Source organism: Cryptomeria japonica, chromosome 10, assembly GCF_030272615.1.
Source record: "Cryptomeria japonica chromosome 10, Sugi_1.0, whole genome shotgun sequence".
Classification (NCBI taxonomy): domain Eukaryota; kingdom Viridiplantae; phylum Streptophyta; class Pinopsida; order Cupressales; family Cupressaceae; genus Cryptomeria; species Cryptomeria japonica.
The window spans coordinates 450,758,728-450,779,359 of record NC_081414.1 but is presented as its reverse complement, the minus strand read 5'-3'; the positions used below and the strand labels follow the sequence as shown (position 1 = coordinate 450,779,359).

Sequence of the window (20,632 nt, the reverse complement as noted above, 5' to 3'; positions counted from 1 at the left end):
CCTGATTCTAGAATCAATAGTGTCAAAATCTGATTTTGGCGCACATCGTGCTCTGAGAAGCTCATTTCGAAGCTTGTGCCTCGAAAGCCCCGGTTGCGGAGCATCAAAATTAGTGTTTTGAAGCACAACAAGGCTTCAAGTTGCAAGCCTCGATTTTAGAGCCAGTAGCATCAAAATTCAATTTTGACGCACATTGTGCTCTTAGAACCCTATTTTAGAAGTTGTCCCTCAAAAGCCCTAGTTTTGGAGCATCAAAATCGATGTTTGGAGGCACAACAAGGTTTCAAGATGCAAGTCCTGATTCTAGAGCCAGTAGCATCAAAATTTCATTTCGACGCACATCGTGCTCTTAGAACCTTGTTTTGGAGCTTATGCCTCAAAATCTTCAGTTTCCAAGCATCAAAATTGGTGTTTGAAGGCACAACAAACTTTCAAAAGGCAAGTCCCTATTCCAGAGCCTGTAGTGTCAAAACGTGATTTTGATGCACATCGTGCTCTTAGAACCTCATTTCGGAGCATGTGGAGCGAAAGCTCCAGTTTCAAAACATCAAAATCAATGTTTAACGACACAACAAGGCTTCAAACCACAAGTCTTGATTCTCAAGCTGATAGCGTCAAAACACGATTTTGACAAACATGGTGTTCTTAGAACCTCATTTCAGAGGATGTGCCTCAAAAGCCTCGTTTTTGGAGCATATAAATTAGTGTTTGGAGGCACAACAAGGTTTCAAGACACAAGTCCCAATTCCAGAGTTGGTAGCGTCAAAACATGATTTTGATGTACATCGTGCTCTTACAACCTCACTTTGGAGCTTGCGCCTTGAAAGCCTTGATCTTGGAACATCAAAATCAATGTTTTGAGGCACAACAAGGTTTGAAGAAGCAAGTCCCTAGTCCAGAGCTTGTAGCATCAAAATTCGATTTTGACACACCTCATTCTCTTAGAAGCTCATTTCGGAGCTTGTGCCTCGAAAGACCCAGTTTTGGAGCATCAAAATCAATGTTTGGAGGCACAACAAGGTTTCAAGATGCAATTCCCAAGTCTAGAGTCAATAGCGTCAAAATCTAATTTTGGTGCACATCGTGCTCTTAGAACCTCATTTCAAATCTTGTGCCTCGAAAGCCCCGGTTGTGGAGCATCAAAATCAGTGTTTTGAGGCACAACAATGTTTCAAGATGCAAGCCCCGATTCTAGAGCCAGTAGCATCAAAATTCAATTTTAATGCACATTGTGCTCTTAGAACCCTATTTTAGAAATTGTGCTTGAAAAGCCCCAATTTTGGAGCATCAAAATTGATGTTTGGAGGCACAACAATTTTTCAAAATGCAAGTCCTAATTTTGATGCACATCACGCTCTTAGAACCTCGTTTCAGAGCATGTGGCTCGAAAGCTCTAGTTTCAAAACATCAAAATCAATGTTTAAAGCCACAAAAATGTTTCAAGACACAAGTCCCGATTCTCCAGCTGATAGCGTCAAAACACAATTTTGACAAACATAATGTTCTTAGAATCCCATTATGGATGTTATGCCTCAAAAGCCTCATTTTTTGAGCATAATAATTTGTGTTTGGAGGCACAACAAGGTTTCAAGACACAAGTCCCAATTCCAGAGTCGGTAGCATCCAAACGCAATTTTAGAAATTGTGCCTCAAAAGCCCCAGTTTTGGAGCATCAAAATTGATGTTTGGAGGCACAACAAGGTTTCAAGATGCAAGTTTTGATTCTGGAGCCGGTAGCATCAAATTTTGATTTAGAACCTTGTTTTGGAGCTTATGCCTCAAAATCTTCGGTTGCGAAGCATCGAAATTGGTGTTTGGAGGCACAACAAGCTTTCAAGATGCAAGTCCCTATTCCGGAGCTTGTCGTGTCATTTTTTATCAATGTTTAAAGGCACAACAAGGTGTCCCAATTCTCAAGCTAATAGCTTTAAAACACGATTTTGACAAACATGGTGTTCTTAGAACCTCATTTCAGAGGTTATGCCTCAAAAGCCTCATTTTTGGAACATAAAAATTAGTGTTTGGAGGCACAACAAGGTTTCAAGATAAAAGTCCCAATTCCAGAGTTAGTAGCGTGAGAATACAATTTTGATGTACATCATGCTCTTAGAACCTCATTTCGGAGCTTGTGCCTTGAAAGCCCTGATTTTGGAACATCAAAATCAATGTTTTGAGGCACAACAAGGTTTCAAGAATCAAGTCCCTATTCCGGAGCCTCTAGCGTCAAAATTCTATTTTGACACACATGTTTGTATTAGAAGGTCATCTCGGAGCTTGTGCCTTGAAAGACCCAGTTTTGGAGCATCAAAATCAATGTTTGGAAGCAAAATAAGGTTTCAAGATGCAAGTCCTGATTCTAGAGTCAATAGCATCAAAAACTTATTTTGGTCCATATCGTGCTCTTAGAACGTCATTTCAAAGATTGTGCCTCGAAAGCCCCGGTTTTGGAGCACAACAAGGTTTCAAGATGCAAGTCCCGATTCTAGAGTCAATAGTGTCAAAATCTGATTTTGGCAGACATCGTGCTCTTAGAACCTCATTTTGAAGCTTGTGCCTCACATTTTCGGAGCATCAAAATCAGTGTTTTGAGGCACAACAAGGTTTCAAGATGCAAGCCTCGATTCTAGAGCTAGTAGCATGAAAATTCAATTTTGATGCACATTGTGCTCTTAGAACCATATTTTAGAAATTGTGCCTCAAAAGCCCCAGTTTTGGAGCATCAAAATCGATATTTGGACGCACAACAAGGTTTCAAGATGCAAGTCCTAATTTTGGAGCCAGTAGTGTCAAAATTTGATTTTGACACACATCGTGTTCTTAGAACCTTGTTTTGGAGCTTATGCCTCAAAATATTTGGTTTCGAAACATCAAAATTGGTGTTTAGAGGCACAACAAGCTTTCAAGACGCAAGTCCCTATTTCGGAGCCTGTAGTGTCAAAATGTGATTTTGATGCAAATTGTGCTGTTAGAACCTCGTTTCGGCGCAAGTGGCTCGAAAGCTCCAGTTTCAAAACATCAAAATCAATGTTTAAAGGCACAATAAGGTTTCAAGAAACAAGTCCCAATACTCTAGTTGATAGCTTCAAAACACGATTTTGACAAACATGGTGTTCCTAGAAATACATTTCGGAGGTTGTGCCTCAAAAGCCTCATTTTTGGAGCATAAAAATTTGTGTATAGAGGCAAAACAAGGTTTCAAGACACAAGTCCCAATTCCAGAGTCAGTAACGACAAAACAAAATTTTGATGTGCATCGTGCTCTTATAACCTCATTTCGGAGCTTGTGCCTTGAAAGCCCTGATTTTCGAACATCAAAAGCAATGTTTTGAGGCACAACAAGGTTTCAGGAAGCAAGTCCCTATTCCAGAGCCTGTAGCATCAAAATTCCATTTTGACGCACATCATTCTCTTAGGAGCTCATTTCGGAGCTTGTGCATTGAAAGACCCAATTTTGGAGCATCAAAATCAATATTTAGAGGCACAATAAAGTTTAAAAATGCAAGTCTCGATTCTACAAATAGCGTCAAAATATGATTTTTGCGCACATCGTGCTCTTAGAGCCTCATTTTGAAGCTTGAAACTCGAAAGCCCCAATTTCGGAGCATCAAAATCAGTGTTTTGAGGCACAACAAGGTTTCAAGATGCAAGCCCCGATTCTAGAGCCAGTACCTTCAAAATTCAAGTTTGATGCACATTGGGCTCTTAGAAGCCTATTTTAGAAATTGTGTCTCAAAATCCCCAATTTTGGAGCATCAAAATCGATGTTTGGAAGCACAACAAGGTTTCAAGATGCAAGTCCTAATTCTGGAGCCGGTAGCGTCAAAATTTGATTTTGACGCACATCATGCTCTTAGAACCTTGTTTTGGAGCTTATGCCTCAAAATTGGTGTTTGGAGGCACAACAAGCTTTCAAGATGCAAGTCCCTATTCCAGAGCGTAGTGTTTTGATGCACATCGTGCTCTTAGATCTTTGTTTCGGAGTGTGTGGCTCGAAAGCTCTAGTTTCAAAACATCAAAATCAAAGTTTAAAGGCACAACAAGGTTTCAAGACACAAGTCCCGATTCTCAAGCTGATAGCACGAAAACACGATTTTGACAAATATGGTGTTCTAAGAACCTCATTCCGGAGGCTGTGCCTCAAAAGCCTCATTTTTGGAGCATAAAAATTAGTGTTTGGAGGCACAACAAGGTTTCAAGACATAAGTCCCAATTCCATAGCACAACGCAATTTTGATGTACATTGTGCTTTTAGAAACTCATTTCAGAGCTTGTGCCTTGAAAGACCTGATTTTGGAACATTAAAATCAATGTTTTGAGGGACAACAAGGTTTCAAGAAGCAAGTCCCTATTCCAGAGCCTATAGCGTCAAAAGTCGATTTTGATGCACATCATTCTCTTAGAAGCTCATTCCGGAGCTTGTGCCTCGAAAGACCCAGTTTTGGAGACACAACAAGGTTTCAAGAAGCAAGTCCCTATTTTGGAGTCTGTAGCATCAAAATTCCATTTTGATGCACATCATTCTCTTAGAATCTCATTTCGAAGATTGTGCCTTGAAAGACACAGTTTTGGAGCATCAAAATCAATGTTTGGAGGCACAACAAGGTTTCAAGATGCAAGTACCGATTCTAGAGTCAATAGCGTCAAAATCTGATTTTGACGCACATCATGCTCTTAGAACCTTGTTTCGAAGCTTGTGCCTCGAAAGCCCTGGTTGCAGAGCATCAAAATCAGTGTTTTGAGGCACAACAAGGTTTCAAGATGCAAGCCCCGATCCAAGAGCTAGTAGCATCAAAATTCAATTTTGATGCACATTGTGCTCGTAGAACCCTATTTTAGAAATTGTGCATCAAAAGCCCCAGGTTGGAGGCACAACAAGCTTTCAAGATGCAACTCCCTATTCCAGAGCCTGTAGTGTCAAAACGTGATTTTGATGCACATCGTGCTCTTAGAACCTCATTTCAGAGCATGTGGCTAGAAAGCTCCAGTTTTGAAACATAGAAATCAATGTTTAAAGGCACAACAAGGTTTCAAGATGCAAGTCCCGATTCTCAAGCTGATAGCGTCAAAACAAGATTTTAACAAACATGGTGTTCTTAGAACCTCATTTTGGAGGTTATGCCTTAAAAGCCTCATTTTTGGAGCGTAAAAATTAGTGTTTGGAGGCATAACAAGGTTTCAAGACACAAGTCCCAATTTCAGAGTCGGTAGCGTCAAAACTTAATTTTGATGTACATCGTGCTCTTAGAACCTAATTCCAAATCTTGTGCCTTGAAAGCCCTAATTTTGGAACAACAAAATTAATGTTTTGGGGCATAATAAGGTTTTAAGAAGTAAGTCCCTATTCCTGAGCCTGTAGCGTCAAAATTCAATTTTGACGCACATCATTATCTTAGAAGCTCATTTCGGAGGTTGTGCCTTGAAAGACCCAGTTTTGGAGCATAAAAATCAATGTTTGGAGGCACAACAAGCTTTCCAGATGCAAGTCAAGATTCTAGAGTCAATAGTGTCAAAATCTGATTTTGGAGCACATCGTACTTTTAGAACCTCATTTCGAAGCTTGTGCCTTGAAAGCCCTAGTTTTCGAGCATCAAAATCAGTGATTTTGAGGCACAACAAGGTTTCAATATGCAAGCCCCGATTCCAGAGCTAGTAGCATCAAAAAAAAATTTTGATTCACATTGTGCTCTTAGAACCTTGTTTTAGAAATTGTGCGTCAAAAGCCCCAACTTTGGAGCATCAAAATCGATGTTTCGAGGCACAAGAAGGTTTCAAGATGCAAGTCCTGATTCTGGAGCCGGTAGCATCAAAATTTGATTTTGGTGCACATCGTGCTCTTAGAAACTTGTCTTGGAGCTTATGCCTCAAAATCTTTGGTTTCGAAGCATCAAAATTGGTGTTTGGAGGCACAACAAGCTTTCAAGACGCAAGTCCCTATTTCGAAGCCTGTAGTGTCAACACATAATTTTGATGCACATCTTGCTCTTAGAACGTCATTTCGGAGTGTATGGATCAAAAGCTCCAGTTTTAAAACATCAAAACCAATGTTTAAAGGCTCAACGAGGTTTCAAGACACAAGTCCCAATTCTCAAGCTTATAGCGTCAAAACAAGATTTTGACAAACATGGTGTTCTTAGAACCTCATTTCGGAGGTCATGCCTGAAAAGATTCATTTTTGGAGCATAAAAATTAGTGTTTGGAGGCACAAAAAGGTTTGAAGACACAAGTCCCAATTGAAGAGTCAGTAGCGTCAAAACCCAATTTTGATGTACCTCTTGCTCTAAGAACCTCATTTCGAAGTTTGTGCGTTGAAAGCCCTGATTTTGGCACAACAAGGTTTCACGACAAAACTACCGATTCTCAAGCTGATGGCATCAAAACACGATTTTCACAAACATGGTGTTCTTAGAAACTCATTTCAGAGGTTGTACCTCAAAAGCCTCGCTTTTGGAGCATAAAAATTAGTGTTTAAATCCTAATTTTAGAGTCAAAATTCCTTTTTGAGGCACATCATTCACTTAGAAGCTCATTTCGGAGCTTGTGCCTCGAAAGACCCAATTTTCAAGCATCAAAATCAATGTTTGGAGGCACAACAAGGTTTCAAGATGTAAGTCATGATTCTAGAGTCAATAGCATCAAAATCTAATTTTGGTGCACATCGTACTTTTAGAACCTCATTTCGAAGCTTGTGTCTCGAAAGCCTCAGGTTCGGAGCATCAAAATCAGTGTTTTGTGGCACAACAAGGTTTCAAGATACAAGCCCCGATTTTAGATCCACTAGCATCAAAATTCAATTTTGATGCACATTGTGCTCTTAGAACCCTATTTTAGAAATTGTGCGTCAAAAACCCTTGTTTTGGAGCTTATCTCTCAAAATGTGATTTTGATGCACATCGTGCTCTTAGAACCTCATTTCGGAGAATGTTGCTGGAAAGCTCCAGTTTTAGAACATCAAAATCAATGTTTAAAGGCACAACAAGGTTTCAAGACACAAGTCCCGATTCTCAAGCTGATAGCTTCAAAACATGATTTTGAGAAACATGGTGTCCTTAGAACCTCATTTCGAAGGTTGTGCCTCAAAAGCGTCATTTTTGGAGCTTAAAAATTAGTGTTTGGAGGCACAACAAGGTTTCAAGACACAAGTCCCAATTCTAGAGTCGGTAGCATTAAGACACAATTTTGATGTAGATCGTGCTCTTAGAATCTTGTTTTGGAGCTTATGCCTCAAAATCTTCAATTTCGAAGCATCAAAATTCGTGTTTGGAGGCACAACAAGCTTTCAAGATGAAAGTCCATATTATGGAGCATATAGTGTCAAAACATGATTTTGATGCACATCTACTCTTAGAACCTCGTTTCGGAGCGTATGGCTCGAAAGCTCCAGTTTCAAAACATCAAAATCAATGTTTAAAGGTGCAACAATGTTTCACGACAAAAGTCTCGATTCTCAAGCTTGTGCCTCAAAAGACCTAGTTTTGGAGCATTAAAATCAATGTTTGGAGGCACAACAAGGTTTCAAGATGCAAGTGTCGATTCTAGAGTCAATAGCGTCAAAATCAGATTTTGGCGCACATCGTGCTCTTAGTACCTCATTTTGAAGCTTGTGCCTCGAAAGCCCCAGTTTCGGAGCATCAAAATCAGTGTTTTGAGGAACAAGGTTTCAAGATGCAAACCCCGATTATAGAGCCAGTACCATCAAACTTCAATTTTGATGTGCATTGTGCTCTTAGAACCCTATTTTAGAAAATTATGCCTCAAAATCCCCAGTTTTGGAGCATCAAAATTGATGTTTCGAGGCACAACAATGTTTAAGGATGCAAACCTTGATTCTGGAGCCGCTAGCGTCAAAATTTGATTTTGACGCACATCATGCTCTTAGACCCTTGTTTTGGAGCTTATATGTCAAAATCTTCGGTTTTGAAGCATCAAAATTGGTGTTTGGAGGCACAACAAGCTTTCAAGACGCAAGTCCCTATTCCAGAGCTTGTACAACCAAAACATGATCTTGATGAATAGCCTACTCTTAGAACCTCATTTCGGAGCATGTGGCTCGAAAGCTCTAGTTTCAGAACATCAAAATCAATCTTTAAAGGCACAACAAGCTTTCAACACACAAGTCTTGATTCTCAAGCTGATAGCACGAAAACACAATTTTGACAAACATGGTGTTCTTAGAACCTCATTTCGGAGGTTGTGCAAAAAAAACCTCATTTTTGGAGCATAAAAATTAGTGTTTGGAGGCACAACATGGTTTCCAAAAACAAGTCCCAATTCCAGAGTCGGTAATGTCAAAACATAACTTTGATGTACATCGTGCTCTAAGAACCTCATTTCGGAGCATGTGTCTTGAGAGCCCTTTTTTTGGAACATCAAAATCAACGTTTTGAGGCATAACAAGGTTTCAAGAAGCAAGTCTCTATTTTGGAGCCTGTAGCATCAAAATTCCATTTTGACGCAGATCATTGCCCTTAGAAGCTCATTTCAAAGCTTGTGCCTCAAAAGACCCAGTTTTGGAGCATCAAAATCAATGTTTGGAGGCACAACAAGGTTTGAAGATGCAATTCTTGATTCTAGAGTCAATAGCATCAAAATTTGATTTTGGCGCACATCATGATCTTAGAACCTCATTTTGAAGCTTGTGCTAAGAAAGTCCTAGTTTTGGAGCATCAAAATTAGTGTTTTGAGGCACAACAAGTTTTCAAGATGCAAGCACAGATTCTAGAGCCACTAGCATCAAAATTCAATTTTGATGAACAATGTGCTCTTACAACCCTTATTTAGAAATTGTGCCTCAAAAGCCCTAGTTTTGGAGCATCAAAATCGATGTTTGGAGGCACAACAAGGTTTCAAGATGAAAGTCCTGATTCTGGAGCCGGTAGCATCAGAATTTGATTTTGATGCAAATTGTGCATTTAGAACCTTGTTTCAGAGCGTGTGGCTCAAAAGCTCCAATTTCCAAACATCAAATTCAATGTTTAAAGGCACAACAAGGTTTCAAGACACAAGTCTTGATTCTCAAGCTGATAGCGTCAAAACATGATTTTGACAAACATGGTGTTCTTAGAACCTCATTTCGGAGGTTGTGCCTCAAAAACCTCATTTTTGGACCATAAAAATTAGTCTTTGGAGGCACAACAAGGTTTCCAGAAACAAGTCCCAATTCCAGAGTCGGTAGCATCAAAATTAGTCTTTGGAGGCACAACAAGGTTTCAAGAAGCAAGTCACTATAACGGAGCCTGCAGCATCAACATTCCTCCAATTTGACGCACATCATTCTCTTAGAAGCTCATTTCAGAGCTTGTGCCTCAAAAGACCCAGTTTTTTAGCATCAAAATCAATGTTTGGAGGCACAACATGGTTTCAAGATGCAAGTCCCGATTCTAGAGTCAATAGCATCAAATTCTTATTTTGGGGCACATTGTGCTCTTAGAACATCATTTTGAAGCTTGTGCCTCGAAAGCCCCAGGTGCGGAGCATTAAAATCAGTGTTTTGAGGCAAAACAAGGTTTCAAGATACAAGTCATGATTCCTGAGCCGGTAGCATCAAAATTTGATTTTAATGCACATCATGGTCTTAGAACCTTGTTTTGGAACTTATGCCTCAAAATCTTCGGTTTCAAAGCATCAAAATTGGTGTTTGGAGGCACAACAAGCTTTCAAGATGCAAGTCCCTATTCCAGAGCCTGTAGTATCAAAACGTGATTTTGATGCACATCATGCTCTTAGAACCTCGTTTCAGAGCGTGTGGCTCGAAAGCTCCAATTTCAAAACATCAAAATCAATGTTTAAAGGCACAACAAGATTACAAGACACAAGTCCGGATTCTCAAGCTGATTGAGTCAAAATACGATGTTGACAAACATGGTGTTCTAAGAACTTCATTTCGGAGGTTGTGCCCCAAAAGCCTCATTTTTGGAGCATAAAAATTAGTGTATGGAAGCACAACGAGCTTTCAATACACAAGTCCCAATTCCAGAGTTGGTAGCGTCAAAATGCAATTTTGATGTACATCGTGCTCTTAGAACCTCATTTCGGAGCTTGTGCCTTCAAAGCCCTGATTTTGGAACATCAAAATCAATGTTTTTAGGCACAACAAGGTTTCAAGAAGAAAGTCCCTATTCCGGATTCTGTAGCGTCAAAATTCCATTTTGACACACATCATTCTCTTACAAGCTCATTTCAAAGCTTGTGCCACGAAAAACCCAGTTTTGGAGCATCAATATCAATGTCTGGAGGCACAACAAGGTTTCAAGATGCAAGTCCCAATTCTAGAGACAATAGTGTCAAAATTCAATTCTGATGCACATTGTGCTCTTAGAACCCTTTGTTAGAAATTGTGCCTCAAAAGTCCTAGTTTTTGAACATCAAAATGAATTTTTTGAGTCACAACAAGGTTTCAAGAAGCAAGTCCCTATTTTGGAGCCTGTAGCTTCAAATTTTCATTTTGACGCACACCACTCTCTTAGAAGCTCATTTCAGAGCTTGTGCCTCGAAAGACCAATTTTTGGAGAATCAAAATCAATGTTTGGAGGCACAACATGGTTTCAAGATGCATGTCCTGATTCTAGAGTCAATAGCATCAAAATCAGATTTTTACGCACATCGTGCTCTTAGAACCTCATTTTGAAGCTTGTGCCTCAAAAGCCCCGGTTTTAGAGCATCAAAATCAATGTTTTGAGGCACAAAAAGGTTTCAAGATGCAGGCCCTGATTTTAGAGCCAGTAGCATCAAAATTCAATTTTGATGCACATTGTGCTCTTAAAACCCTCTTTTAGAAGTTGTGCCTCAAAAGCCCCAGTTTTGGTGCATCAAAATCGATGTTTCGAGGCACAATAAGGTTTCAAGATGCAAGTCGTTATTTTGGAGCCAGTAGTGTCAAAATTTGATTTTGACGCACATCGTACTCTTAGAACCTTGTTTTGGAGCTTATGCCTCAAAATCTTCGGTTTCCAAGCAGCAAAATTGGTGTTTGGAGGCACAACAAGCTTTCAAGATGCAAGTCCCTATTCTGGAGCCTGTAGTGTCAAAACATGATTTTGATGCTCATCGTGCTCTTAGAACCTCATTTCGGAGCGTGTGGCTTGAAAGCTCCAGTTTTGAAACATCAAAATCAATGTTTAAAGGCACAATAAGGTTTCAAGACACAAGTCTCATTTCTCAAGCTGATAGCGTAAAAACACGATTTTGACAAACATGGCTTTCTTAGAACCTCTTTTCGGAGGTTGTGCCTCAAAAGCCTCCTTTTTGGAGCATAAAAATTATTGTTTAGAGGCACAACAAGGTTTCTAGACACAAGTCCCAATTCCAGGCTCCGTAGCATGAAAACGCAATTTTCATATACATCGTGCTCTTAGAACCTCATTTTGGAGCTTGTGCCTTGAAAGCCCTGATTTGGGAACATCAAAATCAATGTTTTGAGGCACAACAAGGTTTCAAGAAGCAAGTCCCTATTCTCGAGACTATAGTGTCAAAATTTCATTTTGACGCACATCATTCTCTTAGAAGCTCATTTCGGAGCTTGTGCCTTGAAAAACCCAATTTTGGAGCATCAAAATCAATATTTGGAGGCACAACAAGGTTTCAAGATGCAAGTCCTGATTCTAGAGTCAATATCATCAAATTTGATTTTGGCACAAATCGTGCTCTTGGAACCTGATTTTGAAACTTGTGCCTTGAAAGCCCCAGTTTCGGAGCATCAAAATCAGTGTTTTGAGGCACAACAAGGTTTCAAGATGCAAGCCCGGATTCTAGAGCCAGTAGCATCAAAATTCAATTTTGATCCACATTGTGCTCTTAGAACCCTGTTTTAGAAATTGTGCCTCAAAAGCCCCCGTTTTGGAGCATCAAAATTGATGTTTGGAGGCACAACAAGGTTTCAAGATGCAAGTCCTGAATCTTGAGTCGGTAGAGTCAAAATTTGATTTTGATGCACATCGTGCTCTTACAACCTTGTTCTGGAGCATATCCCTCAAAATCTTCGGTTTCGAAGCATTAAAATTGGTGTTTGGAGGCACAAAAAGCTTTCAAGACGCAACTCCCTATTCCAGAGCCTATAGTTTGAAAATGTGATTTTGATGCACATCATGCTCTTAGAACCTCATTTCAAAGCGTGTGGCTTGAAAGCTCTAGTTTCAAAACATCAAAATCAATGTTTAAAGGCATAACAAGGTTTCAAAACACAAGTCCCATTTCTCAAGCTGATAGCATCAAAATACAATTTTGACACACATGGTGTTCTAAGAATTTCATTTCGGAGGGTGTGCCTCAAAAGCCTCATTTTTGGAGCATAAAAATTAGTCTTTGGAGGCACAACAAGGTTTCAAGACACCATTCCGAATTCCAGAGTCGTTAGCATCAAAACGCAATTTTGATGTACATCGTGCTCTTAGAACCTAATTTCAGAGCTTGTGCTTTGAAAGCCCTAATTTTGCAACATCAAAATCAATGTCTTGAGGCACAACAAGGTTTCAAGATTCAACCCCCGATTCTAGAGCCAGTACCATCAAAATTCAATTTTGATGCACATTGTGCTCTTAGAACCCTGTTTTAGAAATTGTGCCTCAAAAGTGCAAGTCCTGATTCTGGAGCCGGTAGCATCAAAATTTTATTTTGATGCACATCATGCTCTTAGAACCTTGTTTCGGAGCTTACACCTCAAAATCTTTGGTTTTGAAGCATCAAAATTGGTGTTTGGAGGCACAACAAGCTTTCAGGATGCAAGTCCCTATTCGAGAGGCTGTAGTGTCAAAACGTGATTTTGATGCACATCGTGCTCTTAGAACCTTGTTTTGGAGCTTGTGGCTCGAAAGCACCAGTTTCAAAACATCAAAATCAACGTTTAAAGGCACAACAAGGTTTCAAGACACCAGTCCCGATTCTCAAGCTGATCGCGTCAAAACTCAATTTTGACAAACATGGTGTTCTTAGAACCTCATTTCGGAGGTTGTGCTTCAAAAGCCTCGTTTTTGGAGCATAAAAATTAGTTTTGGGGCACAAAAGGTTTCAAGAAGAAAGTCCCTATTCCAAAGCCTATAGCGTCAAAATTCCTCACATCATTCTCTTAGAAGTTCATTTCGGAGCTTGTGCCTCGAAAGACCCAGTTTTTTAGCATCAAAATCAATGTTTGGAGGCACAACAAGGTTTCAAGATGCAATTCTTGATTTTGGAGCTGGTAGCCTCAAAATTTGATTTTGACGCACATCATGCTCTTAGAACCTTGTTTTGGAGCATATGCCTCAAAATCCTCGGTTTCGAAGCATTAAAATTGGTGTTTAAAGGCACAACAAGCTTTCAAGACGCAATTCCATATTCCAAAGCCTGTAGTGTCAAAACCTAATTTTGATGCACATCATGCTCTTAGAACCTCGTTTCAGAGCGTGTGGCTCAAAAGCTCGAGTTTCGAAACATCAAAATAAATGTTTAAAGGCATAACAAGGTTTCAAGACACAAGTCCCGATTCTCAAGCTGATAGCGTCAAAACACGATTTTGACAAACATGGTGTTCTAAGAACCTCATTTCAGAGGTTGTGCCTCAAAAGCCTCATTTTTGGAGGATAAAAATTAGTGTTTGGAGGCACAACAAGGTTTCAAGACACAAGTCCCAATTCCAGATTTGGTAGCATCAAAACGCAATTTTGAAGGACATTGTGCTCTTAGAACCTCATTTTGGAGCTTTTGCCTTGAAAGCCCTGATTTTGGAACATCAAAATTAATGTTTTGAGGCACAACAAGGTTTGAAGAATTGAGGCACAACAAGGTTTCAAGATGCAAGCCCCGATTCTAGAGCCAGTACCATCAAAATTTAATTTTAATGCACATTGTGTTCTTAGAACCCTATTTTAGAAATTGTGCCTCAAAAGCCCCAATTTTGGAGCATCAAAATCGATGTTTGGAGGCACAACAAGGTTTCAAGATGCAAGTCCTGCTTCTAGAGACGGTAGCGTCAAAATTTGATTTTGATGCACATCGTGCTCTTAGAACCTTGTTTTGGAGCTTATGCCTCAAAATCATCAGTTTCGAAGCATAAAAATTGGTGTTTGAAGGCACAACAAGCTTTCGAGTTGCAAGTCCCTATTCTGTAGCGTGTAGTGTCAAAACGTGATTTTGATGCACATCGTGATCTTAGAAACTCGTTTCGGAGCATGTGGCTCAAAAGGACCAGTTTAAAAACACCCAAATCAATGTTTAAAGGCATAACAGGGTTTCAAGACACAAGTCCGAATTCTCAAGCTGATAGCATCAAAACATGATTTTGACAAACATGGTGTTCTTAGAACCTTATTTTGGAGGTTGTGACTCAAAAGCCTCATTTTTTGAACATAAAAATTAGTATTTGGAGTCACAACAAGGTTTCAAGACAAAATTCCCAATTCCAGAGTGGGTAGAGTCAAAATGCAATTTTGATGTACATCATGCTTTTAGAACCTCATTTCAGAGATTGTGCCTTTGAAAGCCCTGATTTTGGCACATCAAAATCAATGTTTTGAGGGACAACAAGGTTTGAAGAAACAAGTTCCTATTCCGGAGCCAGTAGCATCAAAATCCCATTTTGACGCACATCATTCTTTGAGAAGCTCATTTAAAAGCTTGTGCCTCGAAAGACTTAGTTTTGGAGCATCAAAATCAATGTTTGGAGGCACAACAAGGTTTCAAGATGCAAGTCCTGATTCTAGAGTCAATAGCATCAAAATTTGATTTTGGTGCACATCGTGCTCTTAGAACTCATTTCGAAGCTTGTGCTTCAAAAGCCATGGTTTCGGATCATCAAAATCAGTGTTTTGAAGCACAACAAGGTTTCAAGATGCAAGCCCCTATTCTTGAGCCAGTAGCATCAAAATTCAAGTTTGATGCACATTGTGCCCTTAGAACCCTGTTTTAGAAATTGTGCCTTAAAAGCCCCAGTTTTGGAGCATCAAAATTGATTTTTGGAGTCACAACAAAGTTTCAAGATGCAAGTCCCGATTATATAATCAATAGCGTCAAAATCTGATTTTGGTGCACATCGTGCTCTTAAAACCTCATTCGAAGCTTGTGCCTCAAAAGTCCCAGATTCAGAGCATCAAAATCAATGTTTTGAGGCACAACAAGGTTTCAAGACAAAAGTCCCAATTCTCAAGCTGATAGCATCAAAACAAGATTTTGATAAACGTGGTGTTCTTAGAACCTCATTTCGAAGGTTGTGACTCAAAAGCCTCATTTTTGGAACATAAAAATTAGTGTTTGGATTCACAACAAGGTTTCAAGACACACGTCCCAATTCCAGAGTGGGTAGAGTCAAAATGCAATTTTGATGTACATCATGCTCTGAGAACCTCATTTCGAAGATTGTGCCTGGAAAGCCCTAATTTTGGCACATCAAAATCAATGTTTTGAGGCACAACAAGGTTTCAAGAAACAAGTCCCTATTCCAGAGCCAGTAGCATCAAAATTCCATTTTGACGCACATCATTCTTTGAGAAGCTCATTTCAGAGCTTGTGCCTCAAAAGACTCAGTTTTGGAGTATCAAAATCAGTTTTCATTGCTTCTTGTTTTGTTTGGTTTAACAATATAGCTTATCCCAGTGAATTCTATGGACCTACCGGCCTAGAGGCCTCTCAAGCACAAGCATTTACTTTTCTAGTTACAGACCAACCTCTTGGAGCTAGTGTGAGGTCTACCCAAGGACCTACTGGTTTAGGTAAATATCTTATGCGTTCTCCTACTGGAGAAATTATTTTTGGAGGGGAAACAATGCGTTTTTTGGATCTTCGTGCTACCTGGTTGGAACCTCTAAGAGGTCCTAATGGTTTGGACCTGAGTAAGCTAAAAAAAGAAATACAACCTTGACAAGAATGACGTTCAGCAGAATATATGACTCATGCTCCTTTAGGTTCTTTAAATTCTATGGGTGGTGTAGCTACCAAGATTAATGCGGTCAATTATGTCTCACCTCGAAGTTGGTTAGCCACCTCTCATTTTGTTCCAGGATTTTTCTTTTTCGTAGGTCATTTGTGGCATGCAGGAAGAGCTCGTGCAGCTACAACAGGATTTGAGAAACGAATTGATCATGATTTTGAACCTGTTCTTTCCATGACCCCTCTTAATTAAACCAGAGATAAAACTAGATATTATCTTTATTGATCAATGTTTCAAGATGCAAGTCCTGATTCTAGAGTCAATTACATCAAAATCTGATTTTGGTGAACATCGTACTCTTAGAACCTCATTTCAAAGCTTGTGCCTCAAAAGCCCTGGTTTCGGATCATCAAAATCAATGTTTTGTGGCACAACAAGGTTTCAAGATGAAAGCCCCTATTCTAGAGCTAGTAGCATCAAAATTCAAGTTTGATGCACATTGTGCCCTTAGAACCCAGTTTTGGTGTATCAAAATCGATTTTTGGAGACACAACAAAGTTTCAAGATGCAAGTCTTGATTATAGAGTCAATAGTGTCAAAATCTGATTTTGGCGCACATCGTGCTCTTAAAACCTCATTCTAAGCTTGTGCCTAAAAAGCCCCAGACTAAGAGCATCAAAATCAATATTTTGAGGCACAACAAGGTTTCAAAATTCAAGCCCCAATTCTAGAGCCAGTAGCATCAAAATTTAATTTTGATGCACATTGTGCTCTTAGAACCCTGTTTCAGAAATTGTGCCTCAAAAGCCCAAATTTTGGAGCATCAAAATCGATGTTTAGAGGCACAACAAGGTTTCAAGATGCAAGTCCTGATTCTGGAGCCGGTAGCATCAAAATATGATTTTGATGCAAATCATGCTTTTAGAACCTTGTTTTGGAGCTTATGCCTCAAAATCATCGGTTCCAAAGCATCAAAATTGGTGTTCGGAGGCACAACAGGCTTTCGAGACGCAAGTCCCTATTCTGGATCCTACAGTTTCTAAACATGATTTTAATGCACATCATGCTCTTAGAAACTCGTTTTGGAGCATGTGACTTGAAAGCACCAGTTTCAAAACACGCACAAAAAGGTTTCAAGATGCAAGTCCTGATTCTGGAGCCGGTAGCGTCAAAATTTGATTTTGACGCACATCATGCTCTTAGAACCTTATTTCGGAGGTTGTGACTCAAAAGCCTCATTTTTGCAACATAAAAATTAGTTTGGAGCTTATTCTTCAAAATCATTGGTTTAGAAGCATCAAAATTGGTGTTTGCAGGCACAACAAGCTTTCGAGACTCAAGTCCCTATTTCGGAGCTTGTAGTGTCAAAACCTGATTTTGATAAACATCATGCTCTTAGAAACTCGTTTCAGAGCATGTGGCTTGAAAGCACCAGTTTAAAAACACCCAAATTAATGTTTAAAGGCACAACAAGGTTTCAAAATACAAGTCCCAATTCACAAGCTGATAGCATCAAAACACGATTTTGACAAATGTGGGGTTCTTAGAACCTCATTTCTGAGGTTGTGAATCAAAAGCCTCATTTTTGGAACATAAAAATTAGTGTTTGGAGTCACAACAAGGTTTCAAGACACAAGTCCCAATTTCAGAGTGGGTAGAGTCAAAATGCAATTTTTATGTACATCATGCTCTTAGAACCTCATTTCGGAGATTCTGCCTTGAAAGCCCTGATTTTCGCACACCAAAATCAATGTTTTGAGGCACAACAAAGTTTCAAGAAACAAGTCCCTATTCTGGAGCCAGTAGCGTCCATTTTGACGCACATCATTCTTTGAGAAGCTCATTTCAGAGCTTGTGCTTCGAAAGACTTAGTTTTGGAACATCAAAATCAATGTTTGGAGGCACAACAAGGTTTCAAGATGCAAGTTCTTATTCTAGAGTCAATAGCATCAAAATTTGATTTTGGTGCACATTGTGCTCTTAGAACCTCATTTCGAAGCTTGTGCCTCAAAAGCCCTGGTTTCAGATCATCAAAATAAGTGTTTTGAGGCACAATAAGGTTTTAAGATGCAAGCCCCTATTCTAGAGGCAGTAGCATCAAAATTCAAGTTTGATGCACATTGCCCTTAGAACCCTGTTTTAGAAATTGTGCCTGAAAAGCCCCAGTTTTGGAGCATCAAAATCGATTTTTGGAGTCACAACAAAGTTTCAAGATGCAAGTCCCGATTATAGAGTCAATAGTGTCAAAATCTGATTTTGGTGCAAATCGTGCTCTTAAAACCTCATTCGAAGCTTGTGCCTCAAAAGCCCCAAATTCAAAGCATCAAAATGAATGTTTTGAGGCACAATAAGGTTTCAAGATGCAAGCCTCGATTCTAGAGCCAGTAGCATCAAAATTTAATTTTGATGCATATTGTGCTCTTAGAACCTTGTTTCAGAAATTGTGCCTCAAAAGCCCCAATTTTGGAGCATCGAAATCGATGTTTGGAGGCACAACAACGTTTCAAGATGCAAGTCCTGATTTTGGAGCCGGTAGGGTCAAAATTTGATTTTGACGCACATCGTGCTCTTAGAACTTTGTTTTCAAGCATATGCCTCAAAATCATCGGTTTCGTAGCATCAAAATTGGTGTTTGGAGGCACAATAAGCTTTCAAGACGCAAGTCCCTGTTCCGGAGCCTGTAGTGTCAAAACGCGATTTTGATGCACATCATGCTCATAGAAACATGGTGTTCTTAGAACCTCATTTCGGAGGTTGTGACTCAAAAGCCTCATTTTTGTAACATAAAAATTAGTGTTTGGAGTCACAACGAGGTTTCAAGACACAAGTCCCAATTCCAGAGTGGGTAGAGTCAAAATGCAATGTTGATGTACATCATGCTCTTAGAACCTCATTTCGGAAATTGTGCCTTGAAAGCCCTGATTTTGGCACATCAAAATCAACATTTTGAGGCACAACAAGGTTTCAAGAAACAAGTCCCTATTCCGGAGCCAGTAGCGTCAAAATTCCATCATTCTTTGAGAAGCTCATTTTAGAGCTTGTGCCTCAAAAGACTTAGTTTTGGACCATCAAAATCAATGTTTGGAGGCACAACAAGGTTTCAAGATGCAAGTCCTGATTCTAGAGTCAATAGCATCAAAATCTGATTTTGGTGCACATAATTTTCTTAGAACCTCATTTCGAAGCTTGTGCCTCAAAAGCCCTGGTTTCGGATTGATTTTAATGTTCCAAAATAAGGGCTTTGAGCGCACAAGCTCTGAAACGAGGTTCTAAGAGCACGATGTACATCAAAATTGCGTTTTGACGCTACCAACTCTGTAATTGGGACTTGTGTCTTGAAACCTCGTTGTGCTTCCAAACACTAATTTTTATGCTCCAAAAATGAGGCTTTTGGGGAACAACCTCCGAATTGAGGTTCTTAGAACACTATGTTTGTCAAAATCATATTTTGACGCAATCAGCTTGAGAATCTGGACTTGTGTCTTGTAACCTTGTTGTGCCTTTAAACATTGATTTTGATGTTTTGAAATTGGAGCTTTCGAGCCACACGCTCCGAAAGGAGGTTCTAAGAGCATGATGTGCATCAAAATCACGTTTTGACACTACAGGCTCTGGAATAGGGACTTGCATCTTGAAAGCTTGTTGTGCTTTCAAACACCAATTTTGATGCTTTGAAACCGAAGATTTTGAGGCATAAGTTCCAAAAAAAGGTTCTAAGAGCACGATATGCGTGAAAATCAAGTTTTGATGCTACCGGCTCAGGAATCAGGACATCTTGAAACCTTGTTTTGCCTCAAAACACTGATTTTAGTGCTCCACAACTGGGGCTTTCGAGGCACAAGCTTTGAAATGATGTTCTAAGAGCGCGATGTGCTCCAAAATCAGATTTTGATGCTATTGATTCTAGAATCGAGACTTGCATCTTGAAACCTTGTTGTGCCTCCAAACATTGATTTTGATGCTCAAAAACTAGGTCTTTCGAGGCACAAGCTCTGAAATGAGCTTCTAAGATAATGATGTGCATCAAAATGGAGGAATGTTGATTTTACAGGCTCCGAAATAGGGACTTGCTTCTTGAAACCTTGTTGTGCCTCAAAACATCGATTTTGATGTTCCAAAATCAGGGCTTTCAAGGCACAAGCTCTGAAATGACGTTCTAAGAGCATGATGTACATCAAAATTGCATTTTGATGCTACCGACTCTGGAATTGGGACTTGTTTCTGGAAACCTTGTTGTGCCTCCAAACACTAATTTTTATGGTCCAAAAATGAGGTTTTTGAGGCACAACCTCCGAAATCAGGTTCTAAGAACACCATGTTTGTGAAAATCGGGTTTTGATGCTATCAGCTTGAGAATCGGGACTTCTGTCTTGAAACCTTGTTGTGCCTTTAAACATTGATTTTGATGTTTGGAAATTGGAGCTTTCAAGCCACACGCTTCGAAATGAGGTTCTAAGTGCACGATGTGCGTCAAAATCAAATTCTGACACTACCGGCTCCAGAATCAGGACTTGCATCTTGAAACCTTGTTGTGCCTCCAAACATCGATTTTGATGCTCCAAAACTAGGGCTTTTGAGGCACAATTTCTAAAATAGGGTTGTAAGAGCACATTGTTCATCAAAATTCAATTTTGATGCTAGTAGCTCTAGAATCGGGGTTTGCATCTTGAAAACTTGTTGTGCCTCAAAACACTAAATTTGATGCTCCGAAACTGGGACTTTCTTAGCACAAGCTTCAAAATGAGGTTCTAAGAGCACGATGTGCGCCAAAATCAAATTTTGATGCAATTGACTCTAGAA

General features: G+C 39.6%; 1 protein-coding gene across 1 annotated transcript in view; it reads left to right on the top strand.

Annotated features, from left to right (window-relative positions):
- The window catches only part of LOC131859025 (photosystem II CP43 reaction center protein-like), a 141,720-nt gene extending 125,636 nt beyond the window's left edge, over nt 1–16,084 (top strand). The window contains 1 exon segment of the mRNA XM_059212536.1: nt 15,510–16,084. Coding sequence (XP_059068519.1) covers nt 15,510–16,084 — 575 coding nt within the window.
- The last annotated feature ends 4,548 nt before the right edge of the window (nt 16,085–20,632 follow it).